At 45.4% G+C, this 24556-nt stretch overlaps 1 protein-coding gene across 5 annotated transcripts in view; it reads left to right on the top strand.

Annotated features, from left to right (window-relative positions):
* Positions 1 to 24556, top strand: part of Kiaa1549 (KIAA1549 ortholog) — a 140734-nt gene that overhangs the window by 49326 nt on the left and 66852 nt on the right. For all 5 annotated transcript variants that reach the window (XR_004121932.1, XM_031381571.1, XM_031381570.1 and 2 more), the window contains exons 2-5: positions 11724 to 14426; positions 17140 to 17228; positions 18225 to 18402; positions 24374 to 24501. Coding sequence is in view for 4 of the 5 variants with exons in the window: in XM_031381571.1 (XP_031237431.1) it covers positions 11724 to 14426; positions 17140 to 17228; positions 18225 to 18402; positions 24374 to 24501 (3098 nt within the window). In the remaining variant the exon portion in view is untranslated. The remainder of the gene's footprint in view (positions 1 to 11723; positions 14427 to 17139; positions 17229 to 18224; positions 18403 to 24373; positions 24502 to 24556) is intronic.

Genomic DNA, 24556 nt, shown 5'->3' with positions numbered 1-24556 from the left:
TCAGGATGCAGCAGTGCATTGGCGGTAGGGAGGAGAGAATGGGGGCTAACAGTGGTGGAAATACCTAACTGTGATCGAGAGTTAATGAATGAGCCTGAGTCCTTTGGAGGATGGGTGGGGCTTTTGAGACACTCAGAGGAGTTGTCTAGTGGGCAGCTAGCAATGGTGATTTTCTTTTTCTCTCTCTTTTTTCTTTTTTTTGGGAGGGGGTTTAGAGACAAGGTTTCTCCGTATAGCCCTGGCTATCCTGGAACTCACTCTGTAGACCAGGCTGGCCTCGAACTCAGAAATCTGCCTGCCTCTGCCTCCCAAGTGCTGGGATTAAAGGCGTGTATCACCACCGCAGGCTTTATTTTTCTTTTTTGAGACTGTGATCTTGCTGTGTGGCCCAAGCTGGCCTTGAACTCCTGTCTTTATGTCTGAACCTCCTGCCCTGCCTTGGCTCACCTTCACCTATCCTCATGCCTCACAGACTCCACCAGGCTCTAAAGCCTTATGTTCTCTTTAATTTTAAGTTAAGTTTCTGAAATTTGTCCCCATTCTCCTCTCCCTCCTTATTACACCCCCTGCCTGGTGTCCAGTGTATCTGTGTGGAGGATGGAGCCTGCATAGCTTCTCTTTTTGCCGGGGTGATTTTTAATGCAGGACACTGATGTTAAAAAAGGTTGCATTGCTCAACACTATCCAGTGGCTCCTGTTGTCTGCCGACATTCTCACACTCCTGAGCCAACTTCTTTAGCATCCTTCCCAACTGAATGGAGCCGCTGCACTTTGTCACAAAAAAAAAAAAACCAAAAACAAAACAAAAAAAACCCACATCTGACATTGTGCACACTCCCTTTTGTCTCTGCTGGTGCCTCCAGCCAGACTGACCCTTCTCTTGTCTAAGCTTCCAGCTCTCTTGATATCAAAGAAAAGCTTAACTTGGACCTGAATTAGGGTATTAAGCCTGCAGCGTAAGCTGTTGGCTGTTTGTTGGGATTAAACCCACCCAGCCAGGGAGGGCTGGCTTCCATTACTCTGCCCTAGGCCCTTTCCCACTAGTGTGGTCTTGATGCTGCTGCCCCTGGTGTGGGAGGGAAAGTGCCTCTTCATGCTTAGTCACTAGTGTGCCATCCCGCTCCATCCAGAGTGTAATTGGAGACAAGGTTATCTTGAAGCGGTGGTGTCCTTTTCCCTGCTGTCATAGGACTGTTTTGAATTAAATTGTTTTAGGAGCAGATGGCTGGCAGAGGGATGCTTTCCCCTTTGTTCCTGGTGAGTTGAGTATTTAGCTGGTTTTGTTGCTCCAAGTGCGGATGGCCTTGCCCTCCAGGTTGGTAAGGGAGGATCACATCTTACTTAGGAAAAGAGTAAAAACCAAAGCCAGCTGTGACATCGTTCAATAAATATACCCCGAGTTAAGCCAGCATTTTAATATCCTTACCTCATCAAATAGGGTCTTGAAAGAGTCCTCAAATCCCACCACAAGTCCCGTGCCGGTGTTTTGACCGTAACAATATGAATTGTTAGGAAGCTTTACCATGCCATTTATTGTGGCGTTGTTGGCCTGTGGTTATAGTTTTCTAAAATTTTCTCAAGTTCCCTTGATGCTCCAGGGATGTCACTGGTGGTTTATGTGGGCCCTCATCGCCAGAGGAGGGAGTGGGAAGTGGGAGCAACCACAAGGTGTTAGTCCTAGAGAATCAGAGAGCAGGGGAAGACACTGTGCATTGCTCTCTGCGGTACGGTGTACTGGAGACTTGGTCCTTCAGCTCCCGGTAGGCTTAGGTTGTTTGTTTCGGAGATGAAGAGCTCTGCTTTTTATTGGCCAGATTTTCTTCCAGCTACAGTTGAAGTCTCCTCAAGGGCTGACAGAGAGACCACTTGTCATTTAATGGAGACTCTCCTTTTTAAATCTGGGGAATGCTTATCATATGACAGGCTAGAGGCTAGAGGGCCATGGTACCTAGACTTGGCCAGTTGGATCTTCTCTCATCCAGGGATGCTGGGCTCAAGAGAGGAGTGAAGCCATGGAGCTGAGAGAGCATGCTGAGAGGGCTGAGGCAGCCCTCCAGACAAATCTAGCTAAGGCCTTACCAAGGACATTCCCTGCTCAAGACCCCAGCTACCCAGCCTCAACAGACTTGGGCTTGTCTTCTGAACTTGAGTCTTCTAGTGAATTCTGTCTACAGTCATTTTGTGGAGTCACCTCCTGCCTAGGTAGATGGTCTTCCCTTGCAAACTCTCACAGTTCTTGACTGAGACAACGTTGTATACAGGAAGGGCCACATTTCAGTCCTACGTGCACAGCAAAGCTTCAACAGTCATTTTGCAGGTGGTGATTTCCACGAACCCTACATCGTATAGGTAGACAGGTGAACTGGGGCCCAGGAAAGGAAATTGAGCGTGTTATGGGTGGGACTTGAAGAGCTGGAGGTGGACCCAGACGAGCCTCCAGGCAGAAGGCTGGGTGTCCAGCAGTTTCTTTTCAGTGTAGTGCTTTCTGTTTGAGCCAGGGCTCAGAGGTGAGCCAGGATGATCCAGGCATTTCAATGAAGAGTATGACTTAGTCAAAGAAGGCAGGTGGGTTTTAGAAAGGAGTGCTCAGGTAGTTGTGATTTAAAGTCCTGAGGATGTGCAGTATGTTACAGAGGCAGGTTCTTTTCTGTGGAACACGCATCATGGTGCTGCTCATAGAGTTCCCACACCCAGTTGTGGCCAAGAACATGGATTTGGGAGAAGGAGTGTTCCTAATTTGAAAACCTACTTTATGGGTGGGGCCAAAGTGCCTGCTGATTACTTGGTGTCTGCGCTCAGTGCTCTCCTCCGCCCTCCAGCCAGGTCTCTTTGCTCTTCTCCACTTCCTCTGTACTGTGTACCTTCCTACCACACCCTCTTCACAATGGATGACAGCCCAAACGCTTAAGGAAGAGGGGGTACCTCTGCCAGAGTTCCGTCAGAGTCTCCCCAGTCAGCCACTGTGTTTCTGGTCTCCGTTGCTCTCTCCGTTCCCCTCTGTTTCCAGCTTACCCGTGTCCATTCCTCATTGTCTCCATCTTCCATGTCTTCTCCAGGGTTGTCTCAGTGCTGATGCAGTTGAATCTGAGTTATCCGTAGTCTTAATTCAAGAGACAGGTTCTAAAACATCACATCCAGACCCACCCCCACTCCCATATACATGCTTCCTGAGCCCATGCCTAACCTGCCGGACAGAAATGAGTTATTTTTGTTCTCATTTTGAAAGAATTTCAGGGAGTTGGGGAGATGGCTCAGCAGCTAAAAGTGCTTGCACTGCTCCCCCCCAGCACCCAAGGTTCATTCCCAGTCTCCATGTTGAGAGCTCATAATTGCCTGTAATTCCAGCTCCAGGGGATAGAATTCCCTCTTTTGGACTCTATGAGTACACACACACACACACACACACACACACACACACACACACACACACACACAGGTGTGTGCATATACACACAACTCTTTAAATATTAAAAGAAAAATACAGAAACATACAAAAGTGATTAACACACAGTTCCTGTGTGATAATTCAGGTTCCCCTAATGCTAGCATTGTGCATGATTCTAAAAGATTGAAACTGAGAAATTATCCTTGGGATAACGGCATGAACTTCACCACATACTTCTTGGGTTTTCCAGCCTCTCACCTCTGGAATTCAATCCAGAATCCTACCATATAATAATTTACCACACATTTTTTTTTTTTTCAAGACAGGGTTTCTCTGTATAGCCCTGGAACTTACTCTGTAGACCAGGCTGGCCTTGAACTCAGAAATCTGCCTGCCTCTGCCTCCCTAGTGCTGGGATTAGAGTCATGTGCCACCACTGCCCAGCTTAGTCATCTCATATCTGTGACTGGTTTACAGGGCAGCTGGGAGAAAGACACCCAGGCACCTGCCATGGTGGGTGCCACTCTGACGGGTGAACATGTGGTGGGGAGATGGGAAAGATGGAGTACCTGATGGAGAAAAGGGAGAGAAAGCAAAGAACTAGAGACACAAGGCACTAAGGAACAGACCGATATAAGGAGCCTGCGCAGCCACCTGAGGCCATGGTGATGTCCAGGCGACTGCTTGGGCCATGTCTGGGTCATGGTCCTGCTGTAGCTAGGGTGTGTGTAGATGTTCCATGCCTGTGTTACCACCAAAGACCATGTGAAAGTCCCTGGTCCTGGCTGCCACCTGAGGCCATGTTGAAGTTTGAACACTATGCTGAGCTGGTCCCACCCCTCTCTGGACATCACACTGTGGAGAGCTGGCTCTTCCCCTTGCCTGGGTAGCCTAGGAGAGCTGGATCTGGTAGCATGGGTACAGGAGAGCTGGCCCTGCCCCTCTTCTGCCTTGTGGTGGGGTGGTTGAGGAAGAAATGCCCTCCTCTCACAATCTAAGAGAGGGGGAGAGCTAGCCCCGCCCCTTTCAGCTGCAGCACTTGGGGGTGGGGCTGGGACTGGGATGGGGATGACATACGCTTTTCCTAGGTAGCACAGAGCTGGCCTTGGTGGCAGGGCCACCAAGTTTTTGGGGGAGGTTGCAAGTGCTGCAGGAGAGATGGCCCCACTCCTCTCCTGGCATGTGTTGGTGTGGGTGAGAGACCATTGTACCAGGCAGGTGAGCTGACCCCATCCTTTAGTGGATAAAGCACTCTGGAGTGGTGTCTTACTTGGGCAGCACAATAGAGCCCTGGTGGTGGTGGTGGTGGGCATAGGAGAGCTGTGGTCTGGCTACCTCAGCTTCCACCCAGGCCCAGGTCCAGGGCTCTGAGTTGGCCCACCCCAGCATCTACCCTGTCTGTGAACTACTGGAGCACATGAAGGGACTGGTTATGCAGATTCAGAGCTGCAGGATCTCCATGACGCAGGGTAACAACAGGATATCTGAGGGTAGTCCCATGAGGATACAGTATTGATGTTACGGCAGAAGCCAGAGGCTTCAAACCAGGCCAGTGACTCATTGTAATGAACATTTGCAAGTACAGCTGTTTGGGCAGAAGGGTGTATTGGGTGACACTCTGGAGCTTCCTCGGCGAGATGGCTTTTGTTTGTTTGTTTTCTTTTTGGGGGAGGTTGTTAGGGTGGAGGGCAGATATGAAGGGATAGGGGAGATGAGTGGAATTGGGGTTCATGATGTGAAACTCACCAAGAATCAATAAAAAAAGTTAGTGAGTTTTGTGTCCGTGTGTGGGCATGGGCATACCATGGCGTCTGTGTGGCCGTCAGAGGACAACGTTTGGGAGCTGCTACTCTCCTCCCACCCTGTGGGCTCTGGCTTCTCTTGTTTCTGCTGTGCTGCACCCTTCAGGGTTGCTGTCCTGTGAGCTTCTGAGTGTGGCTGCTCTCTCTTCCTCCCATCCCTGTTGGCCTGCTGGGATTACAGATGCAGGCCACCATAACCAGCTCCTGCTGTGGTTCTGGGGCCTGAGTTGGGCCATCAGTCCTGCCTAGCAGTCACTTAAGCCTGCTGCACCATCTCACTGGACTCGTTCCTTGCCTTTTATGGTCTTGAAATTATTGAGGAGTTGGTCTTTTATGGAACATCTCTGATTTTGGCTGATGTTTTCTTGTGATTAGCTTTTACGGCTCTAAGAACCAAGCGACCTCTTCGGGCCCCTCCAGATGTATCTTGTCTCCCTCCGCTCCAACATGGCTAAACTCTGAGAAAAGTTGTCTACAGAAAATCTTTCCCCTCTTTAATTCCTGGAAGCCAGCCTTGGCCTCTTGAGGTGTCCAGCCTTTCTGTCTTGACCCCTGGGGTCCTTTACATAGGTGACCCCTCTCTGTGTTGATTCTGCTTTGTCACCCCACTTTTTGGTATCCCTGCCTCTTTGGCTTTTCTTCACTTTGGCAGATTTATCCCAGCGCCCCTGTGTCCGTTTGACCCTACAGGGGTTTCCCTAGAATAAGCTCAGGTTCCTTGGACTTGGATGGGCATTCAAATCCCCTGGGAATCCTGTGAATGGCAATGCCTGATTGAATGAGGTTTCACACAGGCTCAGGCTCAACCACTGTGGTTGTCTAAGGGAATCTCTATCCTCCTTGGCCCCCATTTAGCTACCTGCTCTTCATCCAGCAGCAAGGGAAGTGGACTTCAGCACCCGTGATTCTGATCATGTTCTTCAGTGGCTTCCTGTCGCTATATGACCTTACTTGCTCTCTCACTTTTGGGTTTCAGGTGCATTGGTATCTCAGGCACTGTCTACTGTTTTTGGTTGTTGTTGTTTTCTTTTGTTTTTTGAGACAAGGTTTCTCATTGGCTTGGGGCTCTCCAAGTAGTCTTGACTGGCTGGCCAGTGAGCCCAGGGATCAAGCTGCGTCAACCTACTTCCCCAGTGGTTGGATTATAAATGTACAGCAGTGTACCTGGGTTTTTATGTGTGTTCTAGTGATTCAGTTCACTCCAGTCCTCCTGCTTTCTGAGCCATTCACTAACACTGAGGTGGGGTTTTTGTTTTTAGGCTTGCTTTCTCCTTTTCAGACACACTGGCCTCCTCTGCAGCTCTGTCCCTCAGGGGACTGTATTTCCAGTTGGCCTCCTACATACCCCACCTTCTCTGTGTCTGCAAACTCTTTTCCTTTAAAAAAGGAGAACAGGAATTTATGCCAGATCCTGTCCTGGGGCTTGCCACGTCTTTGCAATATTTTAACTCAAAAGGTTACACTGATTCAGGGGCAAACTCAGGCACTTTCTTATACTGGAAGCCAGTAGAAGAAAGCCTGTGAACTGTTCTTACAGAACACTGGCCTGGGGCAATCTTACCCGTGCTCGTAACTCATTTGCACATAAGTGTGTGTGCACAGACACATCTGTATACTCCGAGCCTCATTTAGTACTAAATGTGAAAAGCAAACACTTTAAACTTCAGAAGATTGTTTAGAAGTATCATTACACCTTTTCGTAGAGGTGACAATTTCTGAAACCTTTCTATCTCTTAAAGCTTATTTATTTAATTAATTTGTTTATAGGCATGTGCTTGCCACAATGTGCATGCTGTGGTCCACATGCAGAGAGAGGACACACAGTGTTCCTTGCAGAGGACAGGTGTCTTAGTCAGGGTTTCTATTTCTGCACAAACATCATGACCATCATGAAGCAAGTTGGGGAGGAAAGGGTTTATTTGGCTTACTTCCACATTGCTGTTTATCACAAAGGAAGTCAGGACTGGAACTCAAGCAGGTCAGAAAGCAGGAGCTGATGCAGAGGCCATGGAGTGATGTTCCTTACTGGCTTGCTTCTCCTGGCTTGCTCAGCCTGCTCTCTTATAGAAGCCAAGACTTCCAGCCCAGGGATGGCACCACCCACAAGGGGTCCTACCCCCTTGATCACTAATTGAGAAAATGCCCCACAGCTGGATCTCAGGGAGGCATTTCCCCAACTGAAACTCCCTTCTCTGTGATAACTACAGCCTGTGTCAAGTTGGCACACAAAACCAGCCAGTACAACAGGGGACACACAATGTGCCTACAGAGAACAGGGGATACAGTATTCGTGCAGGGACAGAGGACAGTTTTCAAGTTAGTTGTTTCACCATTGGGGTCTGGGGCTAAGCATCAAGGGCCTTTCCCTGTGGAGCCATCTCAGTGGCTCAGATGGTGCTATTTAAACACACACACACACACACACACACACACACACACACAATTTGGATCAAACTGAGACCAAAAGATACCACTAGATTGTATTAAGATTGAGATCCAAAGACATCCTAAAGAAGCAATAATCATGACTGAGGAAGTGCATCTGACTTAGGATGCTAGACTCTGAAATGTAGGAATGCTAGACTCTTTACATCAGGAAGGCATTGAAGGACAGGTAGTAGAGGTCATATGACACAGGAAGGGACAGCATGAGCAGCAGGAGGATGGGAAGGGGAGTCTGCCTGAGTCAGTGGGCAGGAAGCAGTACACAGAGTGCCATGTTGGTACAAATGTGGGCACCAAGGGATGTCCAGTATTAGTGAGGATTGGCAGCAGCCAAGTTTTCATATAACACTAGTGGGAGTATAAATTGGCTCATCAACTTTGAGATAATGTTTGCTTGGCAAATTTCCAGATGGACGTGTCTCCAGATTCAGTATTCTATTTTTACACACACGCATACACACACACACACACACCCCACATACACACACACACACACACACACCACACACACACACACACACACACATTGTGGGTAGAAAAAGTCACACCAGAAATGTTTATAATATTAATTGCCAGTGGTCCGACTATCCACAGTAGAAAGATCAAATACATTGTATATGTGTGTATATGTATATGTGTATATGTATGTCAGAATTCACCTTTAATGAAAATAATTTAGAATTATAACTACTATCACTTCTTGATGTGTTGGCTAAGATCAATTAAAAGAGTCATGGCTACATGCAAAAACATCCTGAAAACATCACAGAATGAGGAGAGTGAGCTGTGACAGGATATGTGCCCTCTAATTCCAACTTGATAACGTTTGAAAACATGAGTTCTGTGGTACACTACTGTTTTCAAGGACACGAGGAGTATAGGACTCAAAATAATTACTCCTGTGGCTAAGGGTGAGGGGTTGGGGAGTGGGATGTCAAAGGTCAGGATCACACAGGATCAAAGGGGATCATGGGTAGCCAGGTGTTCTTTGTATGATCCACATAACTGACATGGACGGAAGGCACTGCTTTCCAAGTCGGGGGAAGGATGCAGGTGTGGGAAGGCACTGAAAATCCCCCTCAGGACTCTCAGAACTAGAAGGAGAAAAGTAGTTGGTCATCAGTTTCATCTGCCTGCCTTTGTGTTTCCAGTCTGAGGCACCAATGGGGCTTGTTTGGTTTTGTAGGTTGAATGTCCACAGTGAGTTGGGATGAGTCATCGAGTTTTGAGAACTATACAATTTAGCAAAAACAAAAACAAAGAAGCTCTATTTGGATTAAAGCTTTTAGAGATGGTGATGCTGCTGTCCTCTAGGCCAACTCTGAGAGAGGGTGACCTTTCTTGCCAGCACTCAGGCCTGTGGCCTGGAGCTTGGCAGTGGGACTTTAGTCTAAAACCGGCAGGCGCCTTTGTGTAGATTCCAGTAGCCAAACTTATCCTGTACTTTCAGCTCAGTTATAACAGATCACCACACAGTTCGACATGCTTTCAACCATGTTGGTTAAAATGGACTGGTTTGGCAAAATGTTTTGTAGGTAAAACGTTTTGTGAAGAGCCTACAAAACTGTTTTTCTAGCCTGGACCCTGGCCTCTCCCACCCCTACCCCTACCTCCGTCCTCAGGAGGTAGGGATATTTTCAGCAAGCCAACTTAAACCCTGTAAGCCTCATTTGTGACAGGAGGGGATTGACCGGGGTCTTAGAGGGATCCAGTTGGCTGGAAGAGTTCATGATTCAACAATGTTTTGCTGTAGTTAGGAAAGAGTCTGGGATAGAATAAAATGACCTTAAAAATGTATTCAGAATGCCACATTTGTTTTGTCTGCATGAGTCTCAACAGACAGACAGTTGGGTGGCTCTGCACTTGATCTTTAATCACTCACTGTGAACAAGCCTGGCGTGGTGCCGAGGGCATATGGGCAGTTTCTGGGCTGGAATATGTAGCATGGCCAGGTCCAGGTGAGCACCCAGTGAAGGTGGTGTAGGGACAAAGTGCCTTTGTACTGGCCCAGGGGTACTAGTTCTCAGACCGGGTTGGGACACTGCAGCGTTTGCTTTGTCCACAAGGCCTCTGCGTCATTTGCACACCCACGTCACTGCCTGAGAAACAGCAACTCTCCAGCCCCTTCCCTTCTCTGTCCTCAAAGAGAAAAAACCCTTTCACTCTTGGGTGATCTAATGCTTTATAGCTTGGAAACTGATCTGTGGGGCCTGAAATGAGAGTCCCTAGTGCCTGTTATGTGGAGAGAGTCTCACCTGGGCTTTCTAACCTCTTCCTGAATTAACTACAGAGGTAATTCCCTCTGGCACTGTAGCTGCCTCCTCTTAGGAGCTGGTGACTCTCCTGGGGCTTGGCAGGGAGAATAAAAACTCCCAGGTTGGCACCTTTCAGGCCTCAGTGTGAAGTTTCTTTGTGCCTGCATTTTTTCATTTGGGGACTTTTAGGTTTATTTTTAGTCTTTTTGGTCACTTTGCCTTTCCTCGTCCCTGCCCTTTCATTTAATTGTAATTTGTGTCATGTCTCTGGGGTCTTAAATCAGCCACTGAACAATATTCTTTGTGCTTTATCTCTTGGGTCCTCTGGTTCACACAAAGACGCGTTTCTGACTCATTTCTGAAGGGATCTTGTCTTCTGTTTGGCTCTTACATTTTAAAACAAGTTATAGCACAGTGTTTTTATTATTTAAAAAAATTGCTATGTGGCTATGTCTGAGTGTATGCTTTTGTCCCACATGTGTGCAGGAGCCTTGTGAGGGCTAAAGAGGAGTCAGATCCTCTGGAACTAGAGTTCCAGGTGGTTGCGGGCCACCATGTGGGTGCTGGGACCCAATCCCAGGTTCTCTGGAAGAGTAGCCAGTGCTCCCAACCTCTGAACCATCTCTCCAGCCCTGTAGCAGAGTTTTAAAGCAGACAATATTATTTATTCTTAGACAAACTTATAAACAATGTTATAAATTCATAACCTTTTAAGTGTATGCTGGTGTTTTTCTTTTGTTATTGTCCTTATTTATTATTGATTTATTTTACCATAGAGAAGGATAACCACTCTTTTGCCTGTGTATGTGATAAGTTAAAATATAAGTCACTTAGACAGGAAACGCTACAGCTATGCTATTCAGAAGATAGCAAATCCTTAATGATGTCACCGTGAAACAGTTTTGTCATGCTTTTTTTTTTTTTTTTAAATTAGGGGCTGGAGAGAATGCTCAGCAATTAAGAGCACTTGCTGCTCTTGTAGAGGATCTGGGTTCAGTTCCCAGATCTCACATCTGTCAGTTTGTAGCCACTGTAACTCCAGTTCTAGGGGATCCAAATCCTCTTCAGTGGTAGAGATCAAACCAAGGGCCTCCTGCCTTCTGTGTTCCACTACTTAACCACATTCCTATGCATTTTTTTTTTTTTAAAGTCATGCCACAGAGAAGGGAGTATCAATTTACATACCAGTTTATAACTGGTGTGAGCTTGTGACTTTCAGAAGTTAGAAGTATGCTATCCATGAGTCTAAATATTATTTACAAGTTATTGCGTGTTCTCAAAATAGATTCACAGAATTTCGTTTTGACTCCCAACTACCATTTTCACCATGGTAGTCACGCACAGACCCTGGGCTGTCTTTCCTTCAGCTCATCTGTAGTTGTGGCTTCTCAGTACGGCTGTAGCTGGATAAGAAGTGTGTTTTGTAAAAACACACAGATTATGAAACAGCATTATTGTGAATGTATGCCATCATTTGGCATTGTCTAGTTTCCAACTAGAATTTCTGCAAATTGTGATTGTAGTGAGTGAATTTTTAAAAAACAATGTATTTATTTTTATTTTATGTGCATGATTTTTTTCTGTATTATTTTATGTATTTGGTGTCTGCTAGGCCACCTGGAATTGGAGTTACAGAAGGTTTTGAGATGCCACATGGGCGAGGGGAACTGAACTCAGCTCCTTTGCAAGAGCAGCCAGTGTTCTTAACTACTGGGCTCTCTCTGCAGTCTTAGTGAATGGGCATTTTTTGAATGAGTAAATTTTCACATCTGAAGTGAAGTGTTAGCACTCTGACTTTTTGCATGGCAGCTAATTCCGCCTTAATCTCCTTACTAGATGAACTCTCCCTGGATCAGCACAGCCATCCTTTACGTTCCGAGGACTTCCCACCAGTGACGAGCATCATGCACAGGGCTGCACAAGTGACCTTATCAGAGACTGTCCCCAGGTCCCAACCAAGCATCTCTGTCCTTGTCCCCTCCTCTCCGTCTGCTACTGCTTTTGACACAGCCTTTTTAAGCCAGAGACAACAGACTCAAAGTACAGCGGAGCACAGCATCTTTGAGGCAAATTACGGATCCGTGACGAGTAATGAGGTGGCCCTTGATGATGAGGAGATGGATAACTTCTTGCCAGATGCTCACTGGACCTCTTCAAGGGGGGTCTCTCCAATGCGGTATATCACACCGAGCCCACCAGAGCCACCCCAGGAAATGCCGGAGCCTGGCACGACCCCATCACTACCCACCATTTCTTTGCAGGATGAAGTGCTGTCTGGATGTCAGAACACAGCGCAACAGGCAACTGTATATGTGGAGCCGTCCACGTATTTCGGCACTTCTTGGTCAGCTTTTCTTACATCTGAGGGCATCATTCCAACTCCTAGTAGGAATTTGGTGCTTCATCCTACAGAAATTCACAGCCAGTTATCAAGCAAGGCTTTGCCAGAGACGGTAGCTTCCGTAACAGGGACTGCAGAAAACCTTCTTTTCAGCTCCTGGATTTCAGTGTCTCAGCCGCCAGGCAGTGGCATGACTCAACAGCCATCTGTTCCCCTGTGGGAGGTCTCACAGCCTCTGGTGGGTGTCCTGGCCACAAGCATGGACAGATATCCTAATGAGACCACTGCTTGGAGCAAACATCCAGAGGAAGCCATGGCTCTAAGAGCACACCCTGGCATAACCACATCACCCACAGACCCTGCTTTTAGCAGTTCGCCTTCTGCTTTATTTTCAACCCCACTTTCATCTGTGTCTTTCGCTACCCAGTTACCTGGCGTTTCAGATAACCCCTTCCTCTCTAGTGAGGTCAGGGAAGCCTTAGGATCGCAGTACAGCTCCACGGTCCCCAGTTTTACTGACGATCCTCATGTCCTGAGCCCCGAGGCTTCCCTGAGACCACACACAAGGTGTGTGTCTTGTGTTGTCTCATCATCTCAGCAAGAACTGGCCGGGAGCCTCACAGAGAAGGAAATGGGATCAGGGGACAGGCTTGAGAGTTTGTCCACTCCCTCAGTAGAGGCAACTCATCTTTCTCCATTGAGCAGCGTGGGCACAGACCTCTCTGAACTTGAAGATCCTCAAGAATTTAATACGCTTTTCCCTTCCAGACATGTGGTTTCCTTTTCTTCCAGACCTGTGGGGTTGTGGAAAGCCAGCATGGATGTGTCACCCGAGGTGGATGTGAGTGGCATTGCCACCACCCAGGTGTACCCTTCCCATGGCCACCTCTCCACACCAAGCTCACTCGATTCAACCTTTGGCTTCTCTGTTACCAATGATCTAGTGATGTCATCCAGTGCGATCCATCTGTTGTCCTCTGTCATCCCCAGTACCCATTTTGATTCACCTTTCTCCTTGACTGCAAATCAAAACACTCCATCCCTTCCAGCTGGAGACCCAAGTTCTCTCACCTCTCCTAGTCTGGTCCCCTCAGCACAGTCTAAAGTTTTCTCTGACCGAGCACCTACCAGCTCTCTGGACCTCGAATCTGGAAGTCTTTTGGATTTCACATCCAGCTTTTACTCAACTCTGCCCCTGGACTTCAGCACTCCAGCCCCTTCACGGTCAGACGTGCTTGTATTCCCATCTTTGATGTCAACTGATCCATCAACCTTCTTTTCTCAGACTTTTTCCACTGTGGCTGAGACATTTTCACTGTCCAGCTCTATGAATCTGCAATCACCTCAGCTTTCTGTTCTTAATCACACAAGTCTAGAGTTGTCTCAGCCGTGGTCGAGTACAGACCTTCTTTTGAACACAGTCACTGTTCTTTCTAGTCACCCTGAGATGCCCCCATTTTCAAGATCCCCCTCTGAATCTCTCAAGTTTGCCGAAGCATCCAGAGTTTCACTGAGAGAATCCGATGCTCATCTTACCTCAGCTTTCTCTGAAACTACCTCTGTCTTTGAAATTTCACCCATTCCCCATGAATCCACAGTCAGTACACTGGTGCCCTCCAGCTCCGAGCCTACCCTTGGCATCTCCACAGCTGGGACTCACCTTACATCACTGCCAACTGTTTTCCATTTGACACCCATTTTAACCGAGTCATCTCCATTCTTGACTCTGACACTGTCCGATGGCAGTGTGCTTGTGACAGACCATCACACACCAGTCTTAACCACAGCCTCCAGTGTCATTCCAGCCAGCACAGAATCGATCTCTGACCCGTACCTGCCAGCCTCCTCATCATTTGTTTCTGAAGTAAGCCCTTCACCTCCGCCCACAAAGCCAGTCATGGGCTCATCATTGACACCCACAGATTTACCACCCAGTACTTCCCCAGAACTAAGTACATCCCCGGAACCAAGCATACCCAGCACCAGCACTGCCCCTGGTGATACTGTGGACTCTGCTCTGAACAGCGAGCCTATGAGTCAGAACCCTCAGGGGAACAGTGTACCCCCTCCCCAGCCCTCCCACGGTCCTGTTACCACCTCCACGCTTGAAGCCACAGTTGGTACACCAGCACTGGCCACAGCCAAGCCGCCATATGTGTGTGATATTACGGTTCCCGATGTCTATTTGATCACGACTGGTAAGGCCCTGCTTGCAGTCACCTCTCTGAGGTAGAGGACTTCTCCGAGGTGTTTGTGTGCAGAATTACGAGGCACCATTGTGGTTAGGAGAGTAGGTATTGGTCTCACATAACCTGTGGGTAGTAGCCCTGTACCTCTGCTGCCTCATGCCAGTTATCCAGTTACCTAGCCTCTTAATCGGCTTTCACAAGTGTTAGAGGAGGACCACAGTGATAGAGATTTAAATGTATAGAATCCATAGCACCTAGGAAGTGACCACACAATATCGTATATTGGTTAGTAATTACCATAAGGTAGAAGAGGCTTGGTTTACTTATTTATCTGTTTACTGTAGGCTGAATATTTTCTTCCTTACAAAACAATCACAAAGCAGCTTCAAAATGGTTGGTTCTACAGGCGCTTGAAAAAGCAATTGTAAGTTTTTAAGTTAGAAATCACGGTATTTATGATAGTTAATGATGTGTCCCACTTTATAATTTTTTTTTCTGTAGATAATTAGAAGCTATTTCAGGAGTCTCTGACTATCAGATATCACAGCGTATGATTTTTAATTGTACGTGTGATACACTTTTAATGACATTTGTCGTCCTTTATTTGAGCGTGTGTAAGTGCTCTGTGCCTCACAGAGCAGTTGTTGTGTGCCTGCCCTCAGCAGTTGATGACTGGTGTGTGTGTCTCCACACTGTCTGCACAGGCATCAGATCTTCTGCAGTCACATGTGTATCGGCTTCTTTCTTCTTAGCAGCTGTCTCCCAGGAAGAGAATATAGACAAACAGAGGGATTGATTGATTGATTGATGATTGATTGATTGGTTGATTAGATGGCTCTCCGTAATAATGAAGCGGAGCTACTTCAGTGGTGTTGATCCTTGATGGCTTTAGGGGGACGCTTGGACTCTGACCTCCACTGATGGCAGACAGGCATCGTTTGAAGGTCTCCATAGCTCTCTTCTCTTGGCTTTGGAGAAACTGTTGATACAAACCAGTTTGTATGATACGTGTTTCTGGGTGGTTCCTATTTCCCAGACTCACATCCTCATATTACAGGTTTGCCATTTCCTGTCTTCCTCAGATTAACCACAGAAGTTGGTAGTGATGGTGGTGGTCAGTGGGGTCCATTGAGTAGCCTTCAGCTTTCCTGAGTGGTTCCTTTAGCTGCACAGGGCTACTGGTAGTCTGCCCCTCCCGCCTCCATTCAGGTCTTCTGATGTTGGTGTTCTGTTACACCTTACCATCCTCAAGTTTAGCTCCTCCTGCTTTCCCTCCTCCCTCCCTCAAGACCTTCCCACTCATTTCTGTTTTTCTGTTTTTCTGATCATCAGTCATGGTATAATCTGTCCAGTCAGAGCCTGGCAAGCCATGCTATGCTGGCTGTTAGTGGGATCAGCCAAGGTAGCCAGACTGGACCATGAGTTTGTAATGATGCCATGAACTGAAGAGGTGACAAGAAGTGAAACTTCCACCTCTTCACTACGTGTCACTCCTCACTGGAGAAATAATCCAACAGCTTAAGCCCTTGTATTTTATAATGAATGGCGAATGAGGAGTGATTCTGTCTTATGCTTTAATAATTGAAACAGGATGATGGAACCTTGAATAGTGGGACTAAAGAGATGGTTCAGTAGTTAAAAGAGCATGCTGCTCTTGCAGAAGGCTGGAGTTCAAGTCTCAGCACCCACTCCGGGTGCCCCACAGCTGCCTGTAACTCTAGCTCCAGGGGGGTCTGACTGACTTCTTTTGTTCTCCACAATTACCTGCATGTATGTGTAATCTACAGAAATACTTATACATAAATAAAATCTAAAAAAAGAACAACATCAGATATATTATAATTCTACATATGGACTGGAAGGGGAAAGAAAAGCACTGAAAGAGAAGGGGAGGTGTACTAATTACTGGGGAACACACAGACTAACTGGCACGGGCTTATATTTTTAAATTTATTTTTAAAGATATTTTAAGTGTGTGTGTTTGCACGTGTGTGTGTAAGTGTGTGAATACAGGTGTTTGTGGAGGTCAGGAGAGGGGGGCGTTAGATCTTCTGTATTTGGAGGTTGTGAGCTGCCTGATGTGGGTGCTGGGAATTCAGCCTGTGTTGTCTGTCACCACAGAGTCAGCTCTCTAGCCCCAGTACAGATTTTTAAATTCGGCTTTTAAATGAAAAATGAATGGATAGAACTTGATTTGGGGATGATATATATTTTATACCCTGAATAAAATGTTGTTACTTGGACATGATGAAGAGTTTTTCCTCCCATCTGTAGTGGTTAGCACTTTTAACAGCTGCTTTGAACACTCACTGCAACTGCCTCCTTCTATGGAGGAACATACCACCAGTTCATTGAATAGCATCTCAAGGACTTTAAAAATATTACTTCTGAGAGCTTTTAAGGCCTCATCCTTTGCCATTGGGTGCATAGCTGGAGACATTCTGTTATTTGTTGAGAAGAAAGTGGGCACTGGGAGCTCCTAGTCCCTTGGGTGAGTCACAGTTGCTCCCTGGTCTTACCAACTTTCTCAATGCAATGCCCAGTTCTTCCATTTTCTATAATACTTCATAACACTTAGACCTTTCTACTCTGTCCTTAGTATGGGCCTTATTTTTCAAAACAAGTTCTAGCATGCTGCATCTCAGCCATGACTTCCTGAAGTGGCACCTTCATGCTTCATAATAGCACTAAAATCCATCTGGTGCTTGGATTTCCTTTGTAGTGCTGGCCAGACGAGCTGTGCAGGAGTACATCATTACATCAATTAAAGAAGTGCTGAGAATTCACTTCAACCGTGCGGTGGAGCTAAAGGTGAGACCCTGAGCCTGGGAGTCTGGTGTCTGGCATGCTTTCTGTGTCTCATGGGGTGTGGTAAAAGCCCTGGGCTCTGCACTTGGATTTTTCTCTCTCACCCTTCTCTTGGTACACTAGTTTTCCTTGGCATCTCCGTTCACATGTCATTTTGCACAGTGTGGTGGGCATTGTGTTTGTAGAATTGGAATAGTCTGTCAGACCAGAGGCAGCATAGTTTGGGGAAACCTTAACTATTTTGCTATCCTTGACTAGGGTTTATACTAGTGACTGGGGTTTATACTAGATTTCAGGGTGAGGATACTGTGTCTTTCTGTATATTGAATAAAACTGAGATGGATTCCTCTACTGTTTATGTTATGCCCACTGATTGTATCCTCTTCCTAGATGAGCTCAGAAAGCTGTGCTCTAACTAGTCCTGTCCCCTGTCTAACCAGAGCCTGAGCCATACTGGCCATGGGCATGTTAAATAGGCCTGGCTTGAGCTAGTAAGATGTGTGATGAGTATAAACTGCATGCCAGATCTTAAAACTACACCAGATAAAGGGATATCTCACTAATAATTTTTTGTACTGACTACACATTGAAATGATGTTTTCTGTATTAAGTGAAATATATTTAAAATTAGCTCCCCCTGTTCCTCTACCTTTATTGTGGCTGTCATATACTTTGAAAGTGTTTAGGTGGCTGTCATCAGGTTATTTTAAACAGTGAGTCTTAGTGAAACAGCTGCTCTTTTATGTGTGGCTTAAACAGGACAGAAATCTTCAGTTTCCCCTAACTCACTATTAACCGACATTGCTGTCCGTCTGGCTGCTCCTATGGTCCTGTACTGTTTCTGTAAAAGCTGGGATCACATAAAAGTAATATATCAAATAAAATCTTGATTATCTTTGAAGCATTTATCCTTCCATTTAAGCTGCTGATTATTTTTTTCTACCCAACACGGTTTGCTCTAGGGTTGAATTGCCTTTTTAAAATTTTTTATTTCTCTAGGTTTATGAACTGTTCACAGACTTCACATTTTTGGTTACATCTGGTCCTTTTGTTTACACGGCGATATCAGTCATAAACGTCCTCATCAATAGCAAACTTGTACGTGACCAAACTCCTTTAATCCTGTCTGTGAAACCATCTTTCCTTGTGCCAGATCCCAGGTTTCAAGTTCAAACAGGTGAGACAAATGAGTATAGAGGTTTGGATATTTGTGTGTGCGTGTATATGTGCGTGTATGTATGTGTGCACATGTGTATATGTGCGTGCGTGTATATGTGCGTGTATGTGTGTGTGCACATGTGTATATGTGCGTGCGTGTATATGTGCGTGTATGTGTGTGTGTGTGTGCGTGTATGTGTGTGTATGTGTGTGTATGTGTGCGTGTGTGTGTATATATATATGTATATATATATATTTATATATAAATTTATTTTTAAATTGGGGGTGATGTGACAGTGAGATCTTCAGCAGCTGAAAGTGCTTGCTGCCAGGCCTGAGACCTGGGTTTGGTCCTGGGAACCCACATGGTAGAAAGCAGAGAACCTTTAGGTTGTCCTTTTGTCTCTACATGTTTGTGCACACATTTGCCCATACAGTAAATGTAAGAACTGAGGATTGTGCACACATGTAGTGCATAGACATGCAGGTGAAACACCCATCATACACATAAAAATAAATAAAATCTCAAAAAAAATTAAAGTGACTATTGTTCTTTTATTATTCATTTCTTTGTTGTGGCAGTCTTGCTGTGCTCCTGGTCTGGACAGAGCTTCTGATTTTCAGCAAACCATCCGACCTGGCCTTCTGAATAGCTAAGACTTCTTTGGCCATGGGCTGCTTCCTGCAGCTGGGCCTGTTACTAACGGCAATAACAACAGCTTTACGATTATAGAAAAAAGTCAAGCATAAACACAGGCACACAATAGCATTTAATGAGCCCCCATGTGCCATTATATGCCCTCAACAGTCTTTTAGTTCCTTGTGTGTGTGTATTAACACGTGTGCATGTACAATTTGTGTACATGCGTGCAGAGGCCAGAGTACAACCTTAGGGGTTATTCTTCAGGTGCTGTCCCCCTTGTTTTTTGAGACAGGCTATCTCACTGGCTTGGAACTCATCAGCTAGGCTAGGCTGTCTGCCTGTCTCAGACACCCCAGCACTGTGATGACAAGCAAGCACCTCTGGCTTTTTGGGTTCTGGGGATGGATCCCAGGTCTTCATGCTTGTAAGGCATGGCACCTTGTTGATCAAACTTTCTCCCCTTCCTAATAATCTTTAATTTTTAGATTTTACTACCTTCTCTCCCATCTACTTTTTAAAAATAATAAATTTTTAAGACCATATATGTTCACTCCTGTGTTTTAGCCTGCACTTCTACAAGAAAAGGACTATTAAACACAGATGCGCATGTGTCTGTATCCTTACACTCCCTAAAGTTAACCATAATTGCTTAACCTTTTACTATGGACATTTTCAATTTTGAATAAAAGTAGAATACATAATATTAAGTTCACATGTTTATTAATAAGCTTAAAAGTCAATCAAGATTTTTACCAGTTTTTAGCAAAACTGGTAGAACAGTTTTGAAGAAGCAAGAATGTTTTAATGTGATGCCAGATGCCATGTCATTTTACCCATGTATACTTAATTACTCATTGGTAATGAATATTATACATCTGAAATGTTTATGAGTTGCATCTTCTGATGTATAGATTTTTAACTAGACTTGAACTCCAGGTCCTAAGTGATTTTTCTGCCTCCGCCTCCTAACTCACCGAGGCTACAGGCATGCTAATCACCTTCATATTGTGTGTGTTCATGTGCTTGGCTTCCTGTATTTTTTTTTTGTTGTTGTTGTTTTTGTTTTGTTTTGTTTTTTGATTTTTGATTTTTTTTTTCGAGATAGGGTTTTTCTGTGTAGCCCCGGCTATCCTGGAACTCATTCTGTAGACCAGGTTGGCCTCGAACTCAGAAATCCACCTGCCTCTGCCTCCCAAGTGCTGGGATTAAAGGAATGTGCCACCACTGCCTGGTTGGCTTCCTGTATTCTAAGCTTTGAAATAATATGACTCATCCGTGGCTCAGAAAGCAACCAAGCAGCATCGAACTGTTACTTGAAGAAGTAGTTGAGTAGCCCTGTCTCAGGAACTTGGCCCGCTGAGCAAGCATACTGGTCTGCTTTATGGCCTTGGGGATACCTTGTTGGCCTGTACCAAGCAGCTTCACCCCCAGAGATGCCCTCAGAATAAATGAACTTTGTAACCCTCTTCCCATCAGAGCCTTCTGTCTGCCTCAGACCTTGACAGTCACCCTGCCTTATTATCAGGAGTGTTGTGGTATGCTATCATGACCCACTGGGGTAACCTTGCTTCCAGACAACCTGTGGAATCTGACATGTACCCCACAGTTGGTGCAGTCTGTAGTCTTTGCAGCCTGGGCCATTAAGACACTTGGAGACCTAGCCTGTGCTGATTATAGGTTACTTTTTATAGACTCTGTACCTGGAAAAGCAGCATAATGTTTCCAGCTGGTACCACAGGGCACATGGCAAGAGAAAGCCATCCTATAAAACTGGTAGAAGTGGTACTGGAGAGATGGCTCAGCAGTCAAGAGTGCAAGCTGCTCTTAGAGAGAACATGAATTTGATTCCCAGCACCTACGTTGTGTGGCTCACATTTGCTGTAAGACAGCTCTGAGGAATCCAGTACCCTCTTCTGGCTTCCACGGGCACCTGCATGCCTCATGTGCACCTCATAATTTAAAATAAAGCCTTTTTTTTTAAAAAAAAAAAACAGTAAGCAATGAACCCAGTAGGCATACAAATATTAATATAGGGAGACAGGGAGATGAAAAGACAAGATACTATGATACCTCAAAGGGAACACAACAGTATTTAATGATAGACCCTAAAGAAAAAAGAAATTGATGGATTCTTTGGAAAAGAAGTTGAAGAATAAAATTTTTAAAGGAAAAATGTCTATACTGCTGAGTGATCTGTAGGGTCATTACAATTTCTGTGAAAATACTAGTGGCATTCTTCCACAGGTATCGGGATGGGAGGGCTTTTGAAACTTGTATAGAATCCCGAGCAAAGCAAAAACTCCAAAGAGAACAAAGTGAAAAAGAATGAGTGAAAAAGAATGTTGGAGGCATTATAATACCCGATCTTTAAATATATTACAAAGTGATAGTAACCAAATGGTCATGGTGTTGGAGGAGAGCAGACGTGGAGACCAGAGCAGAGCAGAGAGTGCAGAAACAGACTCACTGATTTTTGACAGAAGTCACAAGAACAAATATTGACGAAAACAGAATCTTCAGTAAACCACATAGGGAAAATTGGATGTCTTTATAGAGGAGGAAAAAATAAGACCTCTCTCAACATAAAAATTTAAAAAGGAAAAAAAGAAGAAAAAAGAGCCCTCAAAATAGAGACCAAAATGTAAGATCTTAGTCTTAATGTAAAAACTTGTTGGCGTCACTGAAGAGGTGCTTTTAGGATATTTGTCTGGGCAAAGATGTTTTTTGTTTTTTGTTTTGTATAGCATCAGTAATCGTGAACAGAGTGAGGAGCCAGCCTAGTGAATGAATGAAAGAATATCTACAAGGCATTCATTTCCAGAATATGCAGGGAACTCAGACAACTGTGCAGCAAGTCCCTTAAGTTATCCAATTTCAAAAGCAGACAGGTTGAGGAGATGGCTTTGTAAAGGGCTTGCTGTGCGAGCCTGAAGACCTGAGTGTGCTCCTCTGCGTTAATGTAGAAGCTGAGTGGGAAGCCTAGCACTGGGGACACTGATACAAGAGGATCCCTGGGGTTTGCTAGCCAGCCAGTCTCCTGGGTCACCAAGGTCCAGATTCAGTGAGATACCATGTCTCAAAAATAAGGTGTAATCCAACAAAGGCCTTCACTAACATGTGCATGTGTGCACACATGAGCTGTGGGTGCCACAGCATGCACATGAAGATTTGAGGGCAACTTGTGGCATTAGGTTCTCTTCTTCCACCACGTAGTTTTTGTCTTAGTTAGGGTTTTACTGCTGTGAACAGACCCCATGCCCAAGGCAACATTATAAGGACAATATTTAATTGAGGCGGGTTTACAGGTTCAGAGGTTCAGTCCAATACCATCAAGGCAGGAACATGGCAGCATCCAGGCAGGCATGGTGCAGGAGGAGCTGAGAGTTCTACATCTTCATCTGAAGGCTGCTAGCAAAATACTGGCTTCCAGGCAGCTAGGATGAGGGTCTTAAAGCCCACACCCACAGTGACATACCTACTCCAACAGGGCCACACCTTCTAATAGTGCCACTCCCTGGGCTAAGCTTTTAGAAGCCATCACAGTTTCCCAGGATCAAACCCAGATCATCAGGGTTAATGGCAAGTGCTTTTACTGGTTGAGCCATCTTGCTGGCCCTGACTTGTTTCTATTTTTTAAAAAATATGTATTTATTTGTATGTTCATGCACGTGCTTGCAGTGAATTTATATGCACCACAGAAGCCAGAGGGCATCGGGTCCCCTGGATCTGGAGTTATAGGAGGTTGTGAGCCACCTGATGTGGGTTCTAGGAACCAAACCCAGGTCCTCTGCAAGAACAGTAAGACTTTTTGTTAACCACTAGGCTCCCTCTCCAGCCTCTACTTTTTTGTTTGTTTGTTTTTGAAGACCAGGTCTTGTTATGTGGCTCAGCCTAGTCTCACTTTCATCCACTGATCTTATAATGTTGATTATACAGACATTATAGACAGCTAAAGGTTTACTATATGGTCCAGGAATCACATTGCTGCATATAAGTACAACAAAGTTATGTTAAAGAGATATCATGCCAGGCAGTGGTGGCTCATGCCTTTAATCCCAGCACTTGGACAGGTGGATTTTTGAGTTCAAGGCCAGCCTGATCTACAGAGTGAGTTCCAGGATAGCCAGAGCTATACAGAGAAACCCTGCCTTGAAACCCCCACTGCCCCCCCAAAAGAGAGAGAGAGAGAGAGAGAGAGAGAGAGAGAGAGAGAGAGAGAGAGAGAGAGAGAAATCACTTGGCGTATTTTTGTAGCTGTATTCTCAGTAGCAAGATAGGCAGCCTCCTTATGTGTTCACTGACAGATGAAGAATTGTAACACACGCACATAAATGCTCATCAGCTACAAAGAAAAACCCCTCTATTTGCACGCATGGAACTGCAGGACGTTATATTAACTGAACTTTCAGAAACAGAAAGTCAAAATGCCACACGTTCTCACTTAATTTGTGGAACTGGATCGAAAAGTGGAGGGTAGAGAAGAGTGATTTCCAGACAGAATCTGGGGAGGGAAGGTAGAGCGGGGAGGGCTAAACCTCCCAGCATGCAGCTGGATAGGATGAATTACTTTATGTCTTGCGGACATGGCAGGATAAATGTGGTTGATAGCTATTAGCCGTATATTTAATTTTTAAAAAAACTTTATTTTTATCTTAAGTGTGTCAGTGCCTGCATCTGTCTGTGCAGCATGTGTGTGCAGTGTCCTCAGAGACCAGAAGAGGATGTTGGCTGGGAACTGAACCTGGGTTCCCTGGAAGAGCAATCAGTCACCACGGAGCCATCTCTCCAGCCCCCAGCTATATATTTCAAAATAGCCAGTAGGGCTGGTTTTGAGTAGTCCAAACAAAAATAATAAGTTTCTGAGCAACAGATACATCATTATGTGCATGTGTTAAAATTAATACTATAACCATAAATGTGCAAAAGAAAGAAAACAGACTCCTGTCACTCATCATCATTACTCTGTTAACTAGGAACCAAAAGTATGTCTTACAAGGCTATCTTTAAAAAAACTGGGGTGAAGAAAGATGGCTCAGCTGTTAAGAACACTGGGATTCAGTTCCCAGCACCTACATGGTCGCTCACAAACACCTGTAAGTTCGGTTCCAGAGGATCTGATGCCTCTTCTAGCATCATGCACCCATGAAGTACAGGCATACATGCAAACAAAACACCCATACACATAAAATAAAAATAAGCAAATATCAAGAAACAGAAGAAATAAGACCCCACGATGCTTGATCTCAGGCGGTAGATGAGTAAGTTTGTTTCAGTTCTGTTCCTCCCTTCATTCCTCGTCTATGTGGAACCTCGCTCATGGGACTTCCATTGCTGTCTTTCTTTTTAGTACTTCAGTTTGTGCCTCCGAGTGTGGATACTGGCTTCTGCAACTTCACACAGAGCATTGAGAAAGGCCTGATGACCGCTCTCTTTGAAGTGAGGAAACACCAGGGGACGTATAACCTCACAGTGCAGGTGAGAACACCCCCCATGCACACATACACCGCAGGCCTCACAGTGCAGGTGAGAA

This window comes from Mastomys coucha, unplaced genomic scaffold, assembly GCF_008632895.1.
Source record: "Mastomys coucha isolate ucsf_1 unplaced genomic scaffold, UCSF_Mcou_1 pScaffold20, whole genome shotgun sequence".
NCBI lineage: Eukaryota > Metazoa > Chordata > Mammalia > Rodentia > Muridae > Mastomys > Mastomys coucha.
Note: the sequence above shows the minus strand (reverse complement) of the source record. Positions and strands in the feature narration are given on the sequence as shown.